General features: G+C 60.3%; 2 protein-coding genes across 2 annotated transcripts in view; one reads left to right on the top strand and one right to left on the bottom strand.

Annotated features, from left to right (window-relative positions):
- The first annotated feature begins 719 nt into the window (after positions 1 to 719).
- Positions 720 to 15,733, top strand: part of RBFOX3 (RNA binding fox-1 homolog 3) — a 131,226-nt gene continuing 116,212 nt past the window's right edge. Inside the window, exon 1 of the mRNA XM_066332235.1 lies at positions 720 to 925. The gene's annotated coding sequence lies outside the window, so the exon portion shown is untranslated. The remainder of the gene's footprint in view (positions 926 to 15,733) is intronic.
- On the bottom strand, positions 6,981 to 12,075 carry ENPP7 (ectonucleotide pyrophosphatase/phosphodiesterase 7). The gene is made up of 5 exons (XM_066331832.1): positions 11,823 to 12,075; positions 10,427 to 10,572; positions 9,041 to 9,661; positions 8,279 to 8,492; positions 6,981 to 7,069 (listed from the first exon to the last, which is right to left on the bottom strand). Exons 1-5 carry the CDS (start codon positions 12,073 to 12,075, stop codon positions 6,981 to 6,983), a joined length of 1,323 nt encoding a protein of 440 aa, XP_066187929.1.

Raw genomic sequence — 15,733 nt, 5'->3', positions numbered from 1 at the left:
AGCCCCCGGGCGCGCCCCCGACGGCGGCCGCGCGCGCTCCGACCCCCCCAGATCCACGCGCGCCCCCCGGCACAATACGGCGGAGGGGCGGGGTGGGGGTCCCCAAATTCCCCGCCGGCCAATGGGGAGCGGGGGGCGGGGCGATCCGGCGTGGGGGGTGGGGGGAGGCATTGTCTGTGTGCGACCCCTCCTCTTCCTCCCGCGCGGGGGCGGCCGCTGCCCGGCCGGAGCGGGGACAATGGGGTGGCCCGGCCCGGGGCTTTGTTTCCCCGGGCGGCGCAGGGGGCTTCCCCGGCCGGCCCCGCGGGGGATCCCCCCCGCTCCGACCCCGCGAGGGGTTCCTGCTGCCAGGACCCGGGCTCCGAGTCCCCCGCCCGGGGTCTCTGCTGGGGACAAAGCACCCCGGGGCTGGGGCAGCCAGCTCCGGTCCCCGCCGGGCGGGATCCAGGCGGCAGCAGCACCGGCACGTTTTAGTTCTAAAACAGCTGATAATAACAGAATAAAAGATTTCCCGGGGTGTGGGGGTGGACCGGTTGTGACCCTCTGGCGGTGCCGGCTCGCAGCTCGGTACCGCCCGGCCCACCATCCCTGCCGAGCCGCACTACCGGGGGTGCGGCGGCCCCGCACGCACCGAGGCGTGCAGGGCTGCGTGAGGAGCTGCTGCTGCACGGCGGTTGTGCGCTGTGGGCGTGGAAGGATGAAATATGGTGCTTTACAGGCATGGAAGAAGATGAGTCAGCACCTCAGGGAGTTCTCCTCGGCGGGCCCGGAGCCTGCCGTTAACCGTGCGGGAGCCGCAGGGATATGAATTGCCGTCGCCCCGGCGCCTGGGTGCCCGCGGCGTGCAGGGACTGAGCCGGAGCCGGACGGGCCATGGGGTGTCCTGCGTGGGGCCTCGCCCGCACCCCGGGCACTGCCGTCTCCGGTAAGCGATGCCGGGTTTAGCCGTGCCGGGTTTGGCCGTGCCGGGTTTGGTCACGCCGGGTTTAGAGAAGCGTTTGGAGCCGCAGCCGGGCGCGTTGGGCTGTCCCCGCTGCGGGGGGAATGTCAGCACGGGGGACCCTCGGTACGAGGGGAGGAGAACCCGGCCGCTTTGTCACGGAACGGGACCGACTCGGGCGCTGCGGGGTGAGGACGTGCCTGGGGTGCCGCTGGGTCCATGCCAGGGGCTTGTCCTGGCTCGGGCGCTGTCACCTTTCATTGTTTTCTCTGACAATTACCGTGGCCGTTCGCTGATGGGAAGAGCTGTAGGAGCATTTTTTTTAGTCGAAGGTGACACAGAATTGTAACACAGCGCCGCACTTTTTGTCCGAGTTCATTTACCTTCTGCCAGCTCGGCTCTTTGTGTGCGGCACCTCTTAGATTTTAGAAAAAGGCCCGTGTGACCTGCCGTGGCTGCGTGCCCGGGCCGTGCACAGCCACCACGGTGTGTGGGTGCAGCCCAGGGGCTGAGCGGCCGGGGGGCTGCAGGGATTCGGCTCGGAGAGGTGAACCCTGCTGGGAATGAGCCCTGATTTGGGTGATGCTGGCTGAGCTCCTCTCCCGGCTGCCCCTCAGTGCTGCTGTTCCTGTGTTCCCCACGAGGATGCGGGGCTGGGGTCGCTGTTCCTTCCCGGGGCCGAGAAGGGAAGGCCGTGTGAGTGGAGAGGCTCCATCCGCTCTGCTGAGCTGGTGAGGGGCTGGGGCTCAGAAGGTGGAGCAGCCCTTGGTATTTAGGGATCACAGCGTTTGTGGGGTGTGCCATCAGCATTGTCCTTGCTCCCTTGTGGGGACTCTGAATGATCCCTCATTGCTGCTCAGCCCCCGTGCCACATGTTCCTGCTGAGGCTGAAAAGGACTGTGCTGCTCCCTGGGCTGGAAATCTCCTTTTTCCTCCCAGGGTTTTACTAAAACCTGGTCCTGGGCAGTCCCTGGACTGCTGTAGGCTCCATGCTCTTTACCCCTGGCAGAGTGGGTATCCCCAGGGCCTGTGGGATGTCCTGTTTTTGCTTGGTCAGCCAGAGGAGACCATCCCAGCCCTGGAGCTTCCCCGGGCATTGCTGGGCTGCCGCAGGGGCTGCCCCAGCTGGGGCTGCTGGCTGGGGTAGAACAAGGTGCCTCCCTGCTGCTGCCAAAGCTGTGGCTCCACCTGTGAGTGCCTTTTTGAGGAATTCAGTGTTTCCCGTCCCCAACAAGGGACTTCACCTTTCTGGAGAAACTCAGGAACACGCACTGAATGACCTGGCCTCACGCTCCCACCCAGCAAAGTGACAGTGGAACCAACAAATTCACCGATCACCATGAAAACTTGTCATCTTAAAAATGAGAGCCAGACCCCCGAATTAATCTGATGGAACATGATTTTGTAGCTTTTCCCAAGTACACCAGGCATGCCAGGAATGCCGTGCCTCCTGTGTTATGTCTGCAGCAGGCGCTGTCAGGCTGAAGCGGGGTTTAGTGTCGAGAGATGGGGAACTGAGTCCTCTTGGCCTGCTGAGGGGAAAACGGCCGTGCTGGTCCCTGCACTGGGAATCTGTGTTCTGTACCCAGGGGGTTACTGGGAGCTGGTGCTGCTCACCCTGAGCTGCTGTGGGCTCTGTGCTTGCTGCCCATCCTGTCGGGCCGAGTGAGGGATGTGGCTGCTGTCCAGAGCCTTGGGGAACAAGGAGCCCTGCCCTGGGAGGTGCAGGGTGGGGGTCAAGGCTCTGGGTGTTCCCACAGGGCCCCTTGGCTCTGTTTTGGGGCCGGAGCCCCCCCAGGGAGGTGCATTTCAGGGGTGCCCCGGATGGCCCATGGCAGGGGTGGCCCTGCCTGCGGAGGGTGAGGCTGCGGCCAGCCCGGGGAACAGCCGGGCCATGGTGGCCATGTTTGCTCTGGGCAAATGGTGGCTGTTTTTCCCAGGGCATCAGCCAATCAAAGCACAGAGATCTGCATATCATTTGGGTACTGCGGTCGGGAATGGAGCTGAGCAGCTTCCAGGATGGGGTGGCCAGGGACCACGTCGTGCCTGGCTCCTGTGGGCCTGTGCGGGAGTCAGAGGGGCACGTGCCACCCCCAGACCGGGCATTTTGGGAAGCAGAAGCGTCCCCACACACCGTGTGCCATAAATAAATACGTGTCCTTGTATGTTTGTTGTTATGTTCCCATCCCGGAGTGGTGGGGACCCCTGGGCAGCGAGCAGCTTCCCAGTGCAGGAAAAAGAAAAGGAAGCAAATGGTGTGGAAATGCATGGCAAATTGGGATGCAATACACAGCGGGGCTCTCCGTGTTGCGTGACCCCCGGGCCGGGGAGGGGGGCGGTGGGGAATGAATTACGTGGGGATGGGAGGGCGGGAGGAGATGCGGGGAGCGGGCAGACCCAGGCAGGGCTTTGGCCTCTGTCATCGGGAAATATTGGGTGAAAATGTCCCACATTGCCAGTGCATGAGGTGTGAGGAGCAACGGGAAGAGCTGGGAAAGGCTCAAAGGATTTGTGCAAAATTCGACAGTTTGGGGTTTGCCTCGGGAGAGGCTGGGCTGGAGATGGCCCCTGCGCGGGGGAGCAGGAGCCGGTTTAGGTTCTGTGTCTGTGGGGTTAAAACTCGCCCGCACAGCGGGCACGATCCGCCTCATCTCTCTGGGACATCGCAGCATCCATCCCTCAGGCCGGGGCGCGTCGTCAGGGACAGGAGAGGGGATTGTGATGGTGACATTTCGGGCTGTGACGTGGATCTCCAGGGCACCCCTTGGAGCATCCCTGCGCCTTGTGGTGCAGCCAGAGCTGCGGTGGGTGCCGGGGCAGCCGCGGGCGGTTCCCAGGCTTTGTCCCTCGGGATCCCGAGCAGATCCCTCCCTGGAGGAGCCACCGGGGCACTGGGTGGCCCCGGGGCAGCGGGCTGGGCGAGGGGCTGGTGGCTGCGGGCTCCGCGGCTTTGAGGCGATGCTCCGGGCCGGGGTTTTACCGTGAGCCGCTTCCCCCGCCCGCGCCGGGAGCTCGGGGATGCCGGGAGCTGAGCGCGGCTCGGGAGCCCTCGGCCGCCGGCTGCCGGTACTGCACCGGGACACCGGGACTGCACCGGGACACCGGGATTGCACCGGGACACCGGGACTGCACCGGGACACCGGGACTGCACCGGGACACCGGCAGGGTCGGAGGCCGCGGGAGATGGGTACAAGGGGATGGAGGAACAGGACCAGGTTTGGGGCCAGGGAGGGGAATCCGTCAGCTCCCACGTGCTCAGGAGCGCAGGGCTCGGAGGATAATCCGTGCTGGAAATGTGGCTGCATCGAGTACCGCGTCCAGCGCTCTGCATCGGGCCACCCCGAGTGGGAATGGCCGTACTCAGGTGTGTCTCATGGCAAACCCTGTGACTGAAGGGCAATGGAAACCTTCTTGCAGGGATATGTCAGGGTTCAGCCTTTCTCCAGGGTGGTCCCTTCCTCGCCCTGGAGTTTTCTGGCAGAGCTCTGTCTCACCCAAATGCTGGTGGTTGAGTCAGGAACTCAGTTCCTGCTCCCAGCTGAGGAGAAATCAGCTCTCAGATGAGGATTTGTGTCAGGAGGTCAGTCACACAGACTCAATGGTTTGTAGTGTTCATGTGATAGTTTTCATGTTCATGCTCCTCTGTGGGTCTGGGAACCAGCCTGGGACCAGCCCTAGGAGCACTGTGGCTTCTCAGTACTTAAATGCTTATGAAAAAGAGGGAGAATGACATTTTAAATGGGCAGAGAGTGATAGGACAGGGAATGGTTTTAATCTTCAGAGAGAAGATATTTAGGTTAAATGTTAGGGGGAAATCCTTCCCTGTGAGGTGGGCAGGGCTGGCACAGGCTGCCCAGAGCAGCTGTGGCTGCCCCTGGACCCCTGGCAGTGCCCAAGGCCAGGTTGGACACTGAGGTTTAGAGCAGCCTGGGACAGTGGGAGGTGTCCCTGCCATGGCACGGGTGGCACTGGGTGGGCTGTGAGGTCCCTTCCAACCCAAACCATTCCATGGGTTTGTGATCCTGCTCTGTACCTGTGGGCACCCTGGGCATGAGAACAGTCAGAGCCTGGTACCAGTGGGTTCTGAGCTCTGCAGGCTCTGCCAGGATCTCCAGGAACACCAACTTCCCTCCAGAGCTGTAGAATGTGCACGGCTGTGCTGAGCTGCACGGGAAGGCCCAAGGTCACCAGCAGGAGAACTGGGAAGGTTTCTGTGCACTCTTATCATTAATATCAATTTCAATGGTGCGCACAGCACTGGCCACACTCCCCTTTCAGAGCCTCCCTGCTGCTGCTGCTGCCCTGACCCCCACCCCAGCACAGTTTCAAGCCAAACATTTTCTTCCTGTTTTTCTGAGGGTGCGGCTCTTGTTTCATCTCGTTGGGTGAAGCCGATGCAGTGAGCGAGTCTCTATGGCAACAGATGTTTATCGAGCCCCTGAGATGAGGCACAGGGTTGGGGAAAGGCACCACAGCATCTGGGAGGGGTCTGGGGGTGCAGGAATGCCACGCTGGAAGAGTTGGGATGGGGGCTGCTGGACAGGAGGTGTCTTGCTCCCTGTCCCCTAAACCCCAGCCTGGCTGAAGGACCCTGGGCTGCTTCCTGCAGAGGGAGGTTTGGATTTGTTCAGGGGCTTTTGCCTCAGCCCTGCTGTGGATTGATCCGGGAGCCTGGCACAAGTGGCCCAGGCTCTGCCAGCCCCTGGCTCAGGGATGTTTGCTGGGGGCTGGGAGGTCCTGGCCCTGGCCCTGCCACATTCCCTGTCTCTCCAAAATGCATCAATGTCCCTCCTCCCAGAGCTCCCGGGAGCTGACTCGGCTGCAGCTGGGGCAGGTCTCAGCAGTTCTGCCATGGAGCAGTGTAGCCAGGCCCACCCTGGCTGCAGGTTTGCTGCTCAGGGGTGTGGAGGTGACATTTCCCAGTTCTGTCCACAGCAACAAAGTGCAAGAATACAAGGAGGATGGTGCTGAGGGCACCCAGGGCTTTTGGGGCAGGAGCTGGAAGCGCTGATTGACTTTGGGAGGTTTCTGAACCTTCCGGGCTGGGTGTGCCGTGGTCAGCCCTGCACTGTGGCCCCGAAGGGGATCAGGACCTCTCTGTGTCCTTGGCAGGTCCAGGCTGGGCGTGTCCACCTCGCGTGGGGCCTGGAGCCTGTCCCAGGAGGCTCCCAGCAGGCTCGGAACAAAGTTTTAATTAGGAGAGATACTCAGTATGGATCAGCTGTCTCTGCTCCAAACCCACCGTGGAGCTGTTCTGTCTCCTGCATTTGGTCTGATGCAAACATGGGGTGACGGTGTCAGGCTGGACATCAGTGCCACCTTCCACAGCTGGGCACCCTGGTGTCACCCCAAAGCTGGGGGACACTTCCCCTGGGGACTCAGTCATGCCAGAGGAGCGTGGGTCAGTAATTTATAGAGGTTTGGGAATTCTGTCCGGTTCCCTGAGCCTGGGACTGGCTGTCTTTGTGAGCCACATGTCTCCCCATTTCGCCGTGTGCTCTGGTAGAGTTGCCTGGAGCTTGGGGGCTGCCAGGGCAGGAGAGGACGGTGCTGCTGGTGCTCGTTTCAGGTCTCTGGAAGGTGCTGGAAGTGCCAGGGAATTGGATCAGGAGTTACTTGTTCTGGTGGTTCTCTGGCCAAATTTGCACTGTGAAGGCAAGTGACAAGCTCTGGTTTTGCAGCCCCACAGAGCCATGTGCAGAGCCACCAACAGTGAAGGATTCACCCTTTGTGGCTGCTCCTGCCAGGTCCAGACGTGGCTGCACACGGGGGCAGAGGGGACAGGACAGGGGGCAGGGGCAGGGTCCAAGAGAGTGCCCATCCCTTCTCTTCTGCCCAGCCCATGCCCTGGAGGGTGTCAGCGCTGACCCGGGGCAGGCAGAGTCCTGTCTGAGGTGTGAAGCCCCTGCTGTGTCCCCAGGGAGCGGTTTTGGGGGCCCCACACCCAGGGAGACCAGGCCCAAACGGGTAAGGATTCCTTCTTACCCTTCCTGGGTAAGAATCCTTCTGGGGGTCCCTGGGGTCGGTTACCTGATGGCGGTCAGAAAACTCCTCTCCAGCATCCCAGAACAACAGCGAGCCCCAGCATCAGCGGCATCTTCTTGGCGGCGTGGAGGGAAGGACCCGAACCTGCCGTGCCGAGAGAGGGGTAAGTGCCAGCCCTGCGCCGGGGGTGGCCGTGGGACGGGTGACTGTCACCTCCTGCCACCCATTCTGCTCCCTCCACCCGGCCGGGAGCAGCTCCTGCGCGGTGCCGGGGGCCCGAGCGGCGGCGGGGGCGGGAGCGGCGGCGGCCGCCAGGTGTCGCTGTTCCCGCGGGAATCCCGCCGGAGCGGAGCGCTGCCGGTGCCCACTGCCGTTCCCGGGGCGCTCCCGGCGCCCACTGCCGCTGCCGGTGCCCACTGCCGTTCCCGGGGCTCTCCCGGCGCCCACTGCCGCTGCCGGTGCCCACTGCCGCTCCCGGGGCGCTCCCGGTGCCCACTGCCGCTGCCGGTGCCCATTGCCGTTCCCAGGGCGCTCCCGGCGCCCACTGCCGCTCCCGGTGCCCACTGCCGTTCCCGGGGCGCTCCCGGTGCCCACTGCCGCTCCTGGTGCCCACTGCCACTCCCGGTGCCCACTGCCGCTCCCGGTGCCCACTGCCGCTCCCGGGGCGCTCCCGGTGCCCACTGCCGCTCCCGGGGCGCTCCCGGTGCCCATTGCCGCTCCCGGTGCCCACTGCCGTTCCCGGGGCGCTCCCGGTGCCCACTGCCGCTCCCGGTGCCCACTGCCGTTCCCGGGGCGCTCCCGGTGCCCACTGCCGCTGCCGGTGCCCATTGCCGCTCCCGGGGCGCTCCCGGTGCCCATTGCCGCTCCCGGTGCCCACTGCCGTTCCCGGGGCGCTCCCGGTGCCCACTGCCGCTGCCGGTGCCCACTGCCGTTCCCGGGGCGCTCCCGGCTCCCACTGCCGCTGCCGGTGCCCATTGCCGCTCCCGGGGCGCTCCCGGTGCCCCCTGCCGCTCCTGAGGCCCCTCCACTGGTGCCTGCTGCCACTCCCGCTGCCTACCGTCTCCCACTGCTCACCATTGCTGCCGTTGTTGTTGCCGTTGCTGTCGCTGTTGCCATCGCCATTGCCATCGCCACTGCCGTTGCCATCGCCGTTGCCATCGCCACTGCCGTTGCCATTGCCGTCGCCATTGCCATCGCCATTGCCGTCGCCGTTGCCATCGCCACTGCCGTTGCCATTGCCATCGCCGCTGCCATTGCCATCGCCACTGCCGTTGCCATTGCCGTCGCCATTGCCGTCGCCATTGCCATCGCTGCTGCCGTCACCGTTGCCGTCGCCGTTGTCGCCGGGCTCACGCAGCATGGATTTGGTGGCCTCCAGGGAGCCATCGTGGGGCTCGGGGGTGATGCCCAGCAGCTCGCAGAGCAGGGCATAGACATTGACGCTTTCAAAGGGCTCCACCTCCAGCCCCTTCTTGAAGGCCGGTCCCACGGCACGGAAGATGGTTTTCATGTTCATGGCCTCGTTGTCGAAGCCGTGTTCCCCTTTATTGAACTGGACCTTGTACCTCTGGAGGGGAGAGCAGCAATGTGAGCACCCCACCCCTCTGCCCCGCACGCCCCCACCTCTCCCACCACATTCTGCAGCTGCAGGGTTTGATGGCCTGCTTGGTTCCTTTCAGTTTGGGAAGTTGATCTGTCAGTGTTAAACCCTGCAGAAGCTGGAGGTGCCTGCAGACACCACTCTCAAGTAATTACATCCTGCAAGTTCCCTCCCTAAACATCAGCACATCCGAATTTTCTTGTCCTGAGGAGCTTGCAGTGGGAAGCTGCCTGTTGCCCTTGGTGCTGGGCCTTCCCTTAAGTCAGGCTAGGAGAGGATCCTGCAATGGATATTCTGCATTCATGCAACTCCTACTCCAAGGTTTCTGGATACTTTCTGTTCTCAATAGCAGAGAAGGTTATTACAAAAAGAGCTGGAATTCAAATGTGTGTGTAACTCTGTGACCAATTAGCACAAAGGGCTAAAGCTGGGTGGGTGCTGTGGGGCTGTGAGAGGGAGAGGAGTGAGGGGCACATCCCACAGGACAGTAGGATATGCCTGAGCATACACCTTACCCCATGGATCACGTAGCCTGGATCGCTGTATAACAGAAGTGGGGTGATCCGGGAATGGTTGGCGTAGTGGAATCTCTTTGGAAACTCTTCCTTTTTGTAAACGTGCAGCTTTGGGTGGGCATTTTTCAGGACTGAGTACACATGCTCTAATTTCCCTTCTTTTGGCACCAGGAGTCCACTTGGTCCATAATCTAAGAGTTCAAAGTCGAGGTCTTTGAAGGTGAAGTTGCTGACGGTGCGGAGGTGGATCTCGTCGGTTTTTATGACGGTCTCCATGCCGTGGTCAGATGTGATGATAAGGTTGAGGTTTGACTCCAGGCCGCTTTCCTGGATACGCTGCCTCAAGTATCCCACGGTTCTGTCCACCTGCTTGATCATGTTTTTCCTCTGTGTGGACTCAGGGCCATACTTGTGTCCTGAGGAGTCGGGCTCCCCAAAGTAGAGCGTGATGAAGTCGAGGTTCTCCACTGTGAACCATTCCATGACGGTGTCGATGCTCTGCCTCCAGTTGATTTCGTTGCTGTAGTTGAACAATGCGGGTTCCACCAACTTCTTGTACACTTCTTCCCCTTGGTATTTCGCTTTGGTTCCAGGGAAGTGGATAGAGCCTGTCTTCAAACCCTGTGAGTGGAGGCATTCCATAAACTCACCTGAACTCTCTCAGCAGCATCCTTCCATCTGTCAGTGCAGCCACCTCCTAACGCGATTAGTTCATTCAGTCCCCAATGTCTACCTCTGCCTCTAATGAGGTTTTCTTGCTCATTGCCAATTAAAAGCGATTGATTGAAAGCACTGCCCTTGCACCTTGTTCTTCGCTGTGTTTCAGCACCAGTAAAACTTTGCACCTTGCATGGACCCTCTGACTCTCCTGACCATCAAGACATGAAGGTGTGCTTTACTGAAGTCAGAGGAGCCAGTTTAGCAGGTAAATGCGAGCAAAGGTCTGGGGCTGGGTTTCATGTCCTGCCTCAAAGCCAGATCCAAAGCCTGCTGGGCTTGCTGCAGTTCCCAGGGGAAAGGGGAGTGGCCCCTAACCACTGCCCTGGATGTGCCTCGGGGTGTGTGGAGCTCCCAGGCTCAGGATGTTCCCTGAGGAACTGGCTGAGGCTTCTTTAAACAGGAACAAGATAACCTGCTTTATTAATGTCTTAATAAAGCTGAAACGCATCTATTATTTTTTTGCTATTTTTAGTAGAATGATCATAATTATTCCTGCCGGTGTCTGGGGATTTCAGTTTTTTGCTGGTCTAATTAGGCTGACGTTCACAGGCAGGCTGGGAACTCACAGCCACTAGGGATCGCGGCTTGCCTGGAGCTTTTCCTGGAGGATGGCAGGTTGGATGGCTCTGTGCAGGGTCTGTGCGTGACAGGAGGGGCCACACTTGCCTGTCTCTGGGCAGTGATCCAGATGGGGAGGCTGCCGTTGTCCCACCAGCTGCTGATGCCTTGTGTGGTGTAGTAGGGCAGTTTCACACCTGTCTTGGTGTTAAACCACATGTTGTGGACCACCCCGTGGTTCTCCAGGTACCGCCCTGTGGGAGAGATGAGGGGAGGGGGTGAGCCAGGCTGTGCTGGGGGGGTCTCACTCCCAAACTGGGTGTAGGATTGCCTTTGGGGAGAGGGGACCTTTGGCCTCCCCTTCCTCTTTGGCCCTTTCTACCCTTCCCCTCTTCCCAGTGGGGTCCCCGGGCAGGAGGTGATGGGGGAGTGCTGCTCCCCATGTGGGTTAGTTGGTGTCTGGTGGGTCTCACCTGGACCCAGCCAGGCACTGGCACCACCTGCAGTTGTTGCTGCCCTCGGGGCACGGGCAGGTTCCTATTACCCTAGTTTTTATCTAATCACGTGCTGCTGTTTCACTGCTGTTGCTCACAGTCTGCGAGGTCGGTGAGCAGGAGTTCCCCTTAGAAGGGAGAGATGCACTTTGACTCTTGCATCTTGTGCTATTTTTGTTATTCTGGTCCCAAAGACTGCGCAGTTCCCTTCTGCATGATCTCGCCATCCTCCCCCGTATCGACGCTGCCTCCCTGCTTTTGCCCATCAGCAGATTTCATTAGCATGCTCCACTCTTTTTATGCCAAGGTTATTAATTAAAATCTTAAATAAGATTGGCTCCAAAATCGATTTTTCAGGAATTCCCCTGGTGCCCTCCCTCCAGCTTGACAATCTCCTCTCAGCATCCACTCTGTCCTCTTCCCGTAGCCTCTCACTTCTCCACATTACAGATTTTGAACTAATCCTCATCTTCTCCATCTTAACTAATGATTTCCCATGTGGCACTGTATCAAATGCACTACTGAAGTCCAGAAAGATTAAATTTAGAGCATCTCCCTCGTTTAAAAAATAATTTATCTTATCAAAGGAGGTTATTGAGTTGGTCTGGTGCTATTTACCTTTGATAAATACAGGTTCAGTTCATGGAATCCCGGAATGGTTTGAGTTGGGAGGGACCTTAAAAACCGTCCCATTTCACCTCTCTGCTGTGGGCAGGGACACCTTCCACCAGACCAGGCTGGCTCCAAGCCCTGTCCAGCCTGGCCTCGGACATTTCCCAGGATGGGGCAATCTGGGAAATCTGTGCCCTCACCACCCTCACATGGCAGAAATTGCTTGTATCTGGTTTAAATCTACCATTTCTGCATCTCTTGCCTTGCCTGCTCTAAAGCTCCCTGTGCTGCTGGCTCTGGGTTCCTCCTGGCCTCGTGTCTGTCTCTGACCCAAAGCCTTGACTTTGCCCTTCCCCAGCCCCTGGGCAGCTCCAGTGGCCCCTGGCCGCGGCACTCACCGGTCAGCAGCGTGAAGTGGCACGGACTGGTGAGGGTGACAAAGGCAGGAGTCATGTACTTGGCCTTCACCCCGTCGACAGCCATGGTGTCCAGGTTGGGAGTGTCCACATCCTGGTCGTAGTTCCACCGAAAGCCATCGAAGGACACCAGGAGCAGTTTGCTGCGGTTGGACGCCTGCTGCAGTTGCAGGGGGGCACATCTTCCTAAGGACAGGGCAGCAAAGAGGAGCCCTAGTGACAGGAGCATCTTCATGCCCTTGAACTGGAATGGTGTCCCAGCCCAGGTGTCCAAGGAGCTCTCATTAATACGTGCAGGATGGGAACTAAGTTCGGTCCTTATCTAATCTTGCAGTTGCTCATCGGGTGTGTGGCTTTGGCCAGCATTTGGTATCAGAAAAAGTGTCCCTTGTTTGTCTCTCTGCAGTAGATTATGTTAAAGTTCCTTTGGGTCAAACACCAAATCTGCGTCTTCCCTCAGCAGTGCTGTTTTGGTGTGTGTGGGCAGGGAGGTTCCTGGGCTGGTGGGAACCCGCCTGCACAGCTCCCCATCCGTCTCAGCTCATCGTGGTGTCCTTTCCCCACTCCTGGCTCGAGGTGCCCTGCTCTGTGCTCAGCAGTTCAGCCTCAGAGGGCAGCTCACGCCCCAAAACTGTTTGTCCACTTGAGATGGAGGCTCAGACGCTCAGGGAGGAGCTCGGATTAACCCATGGTTTTCCAGTGTGGCTTTGCTGAGCTGCACACTGGAGGAGGAAGAGGCTCTTTCTTGGATCCTGATCATGCATCAACCCCTGGAGATGCTCCTGAGGGTGAGCCCAGCTCTGAAGCCCATGTCCCATTAGCCCAGGTCCCACTGTGCTCTGCTGCTCCCCACAGGTGACCCTCATCCACTCGTGTACTGCTGAGCTCTGCCATATCAGCATCCCACCGTATCAATATCTGCTGGTTTATGGCTTCTCTGGGGTTTAATCATTGCTGACAGCTCGTTTCTGAGAAAAAGTGAGTTTAAGGCTTTTGTAGGGTTATATAAGAGAGGTTGCCTTGGTTCCCTGAGCTCTGAACTCACAACCTTTATGTCTTTGCTGATCTCCTTCTGCTCAGGTTGCAGATCTATTCTTTGGTGCTTTGCTTCCTAATTGCCTGCCACCATCTCCTCACCAAGCAGAGGTTGTCTCCACCTGCTTTTCCCAGCCCTCTCTGGGGTCATTCCTTGATGTTTCTCCCCAAGACTGAGCTGGGTAGACAAGTCTTAGGCACATGGGTTTGTTCGTGCTGGATGGAATGACAGCCTCTTCACAGTCCTGAGCATCTCAAGTGTTCCCGTCTGGACTGGTTTGGCAGGGGGCATTTCCTTGGTGTGACATAGGATAATGCAAGAGGTCCAAGTGATCCCACCAGGGACCCCAGGGCTCACAGCAGTTGGGAGTGCAGCCTTAGGCGTTTGCAGGTAGTGGAAATGCTGGGGTGGATCCTGCCCTGAGCCCCCAGCCCTGTGATCAAAGCCCTGAGCCAACCCTCCTGTTAACAGAGGGCATGGAGTGGGTGCTGAACTAATGGCACCCCAGCACTTGTGTCTGTCAGCCCAGCAGTGCCCTCTCTCAGCTCTGTGTGCCTCTCTGCCAGCCCAGCACTGATGTTTACTCGAGGAACTTGTTTTCTTCTGCATGTCTGCCCTGGGTTCGATATTGTCCTTCAGTGAGGACAGAGCCTCCTGGCAGCACTGAGGGTTTAAAGGGCTCACGATAAAGATGTTATCACTTGCCAAGCTCAGGGAGAGTCCTAAACATTCAGCGTGGTGTTCTGAGGTGGGTCAGCAAGTCCCTGAGCCCCTGCTAACAGCGTGGGGAAGGTCCTGATAAGGTATCGTGTTCATCGCTCCTCCGGGAAGGAAGAGACGAGCCAGAAGGAAGCTCTGCACTAATCTCTGAGGAATATTTGATGTCAGGAGTGTCTCCAGGGACATTTTGATAGCGGTATCTGAGGAGCAGGAGGCACAGATAAAGAACATCACCTTTGGCCACTCTGCCTGGGGACTTTCCAGCTGAGAGGGCTGATTTTGCACTGACAACGCCCCAGGAGCTGGTTCCCTGTGCAGATGTGCCCAGGGGGCCGTGGCTGCTCTGGGCCCACCATGTCCCTGCTCAGCATCCTCTGGAGCACCAGCTCCATGCTGGCAGCACAATCCTGCATCCTTGGAAACTCCTGAGAACAGGCAGGAAGCTCCAGGGGCACGGCGAGCTGTCAGGGCTGTGCTTGCAAAGACCTGCTGGGGCTGACACTGTCCTGCACTCGTGCACCAATTAGCTCTGTGAAGGCTGATGAAGGGGCTAAAAATAGACAAAGTGAGCCCAGAGAAATCTCCTGCCAGCGAGGCTGTCCTGCTTGGCGTCCCAGCCTGTGTCCAGCCTTCAGAAAAAGTGATGTGCTGAGCACCCCGTGGGCAAACCTGCAGCTCCCTGTGGCGTGTGGGTGCACAGGCAGTGCTGGGGCTGCTGAGCACCAGGGCCTGGATCAGCTCCTCAGTGTTACCAAAAGCTCTGTGCCAGGGCTGTGTGGGTAAAGCTTAGTGCTGCCCCATGAGCAGAACCAGGAATTCTGTAGCTGTGGGGCTCTGGGTGACTGGGGGGTTGTGTGGAGCTGTCGGGGGTGGGATGCACCTGGGCAGGTGTGTGGTGTGGTGGGTGTGCCCCAAGGAGCAGGGCAGCACTGCCACGGTGGTGTGTGGAGCCGGGAGCAGCCCTGGACTTGGCCCGAGCCCTGGAGCAGATGGAGGCAGGGAGGTGCTCCAGCCAAGCCGCTTGGAAAGCCTGGGAAAGAGGAAGGAGGTGGGAAAAGGAGCTCTGAGGGCTGTGGGGGGCTCTTCGGGCAGGACCCGGCTGTCGGTACCAGCAGGCAGGAGTGTGAGCCTTACCCCGAGAAGCTGCTGCCGTGGTGGGAGCCGATGTGGGAGCTGTGGGTGTCCCGGCAGGTCCGTCCCCGGAGCTGGGCTCACTCTCCAGCCTGGGGGTGAGTGAAGAGACCCTCGAAATGGCCCCTTTCCCTCAGCCCCGGCAGGGAAGGGTCGGGCAGCCCCCGCGGCACTCGGCGAGGAGCCAGCTACGGGCCGGGACCGCGGGGCCACGGGGCGGGGGGCTCGGAGGGACCCCGGGAGGGACCCCCGACCCCCCAGCACGTCCGGACCGGCAGGGGGCGCTGCGCGGCCGCGGCGGGGGAGGCCGGGGGTCTCGGGAGCGGCGGGGCCGGGGGGAGCCGGGATGGAGCCGGGATGGAGCCGGGGATGGAGCCGGGGATGGAGCCGGGGATGGAGCAGGGATGGAGCCGGGATGGAGGCAGGGATGGAGCCGGGGATGGAGGCAGGGATGGGGCCGGGATGGAGCCGGAGATGGAGCCGGGGATGGAGCAGGGATGGAGCCGGGGATGGAGGCAGGGATGGAGCCGGGGATGGAGCAGGGAATGGAGCCGGGGATGGAGCCGGGGATGGAGCCGGGGATGGAGCCCATGTCCAGAGCAACAGGAGGGCCGTGAGCACCTCCCGGGATCAGGGTTGGGATTTCACCCCACTAGTAGAAGGGAGCCCACCCCGGCAGGGATCTCGGGGCACAGCTCCTTCCCTTCCCCTCCCAGGCGTGCTCTGAAGCTCTGCCTCGAGCACCGCCCCGGGCTGGAACGCTCTGAGCCAGCTCTGCCCCCGTGCCTGCTCATGCTGGCTCGGGGTGATGGGGCTCTGGCCATCAGGGTTTGGCGAGTGTGGGAAGGGAGCAGCAGGGGCCAGGACTGAGGGCGGCAGCTTTGGAGCACGGAGCTGGCGTTCAGCACTGGGGTCGGGCTGGCTGGAGGAGCGGCGGGGTCTGATGGAGCCCGGGGGGGTCTCATCTCCAAGGCTGAGTCCCTGGCAGCGTTGTCAGAACCCCAGA

Source organism: Sylvia atricapilla, chromosome 18, assembly GCF_009819655.1.
Source record: "Sylvia atricapilla isolate bSylAtr1 chromosome 18, bSylAtr1.pri, whole genome shotgun sequence".
NCBI classification, from domain to species: Eukaryota; Metazoa; Chordata; class Aves; order Passeriformes; family Sylviidae; genus Sylvia; species Sylvia atricapilla.
Note: the sequence above shows the minus strand (reverse complement) of the source record. Positions and strands in the feature narration are given on the sequence as shown.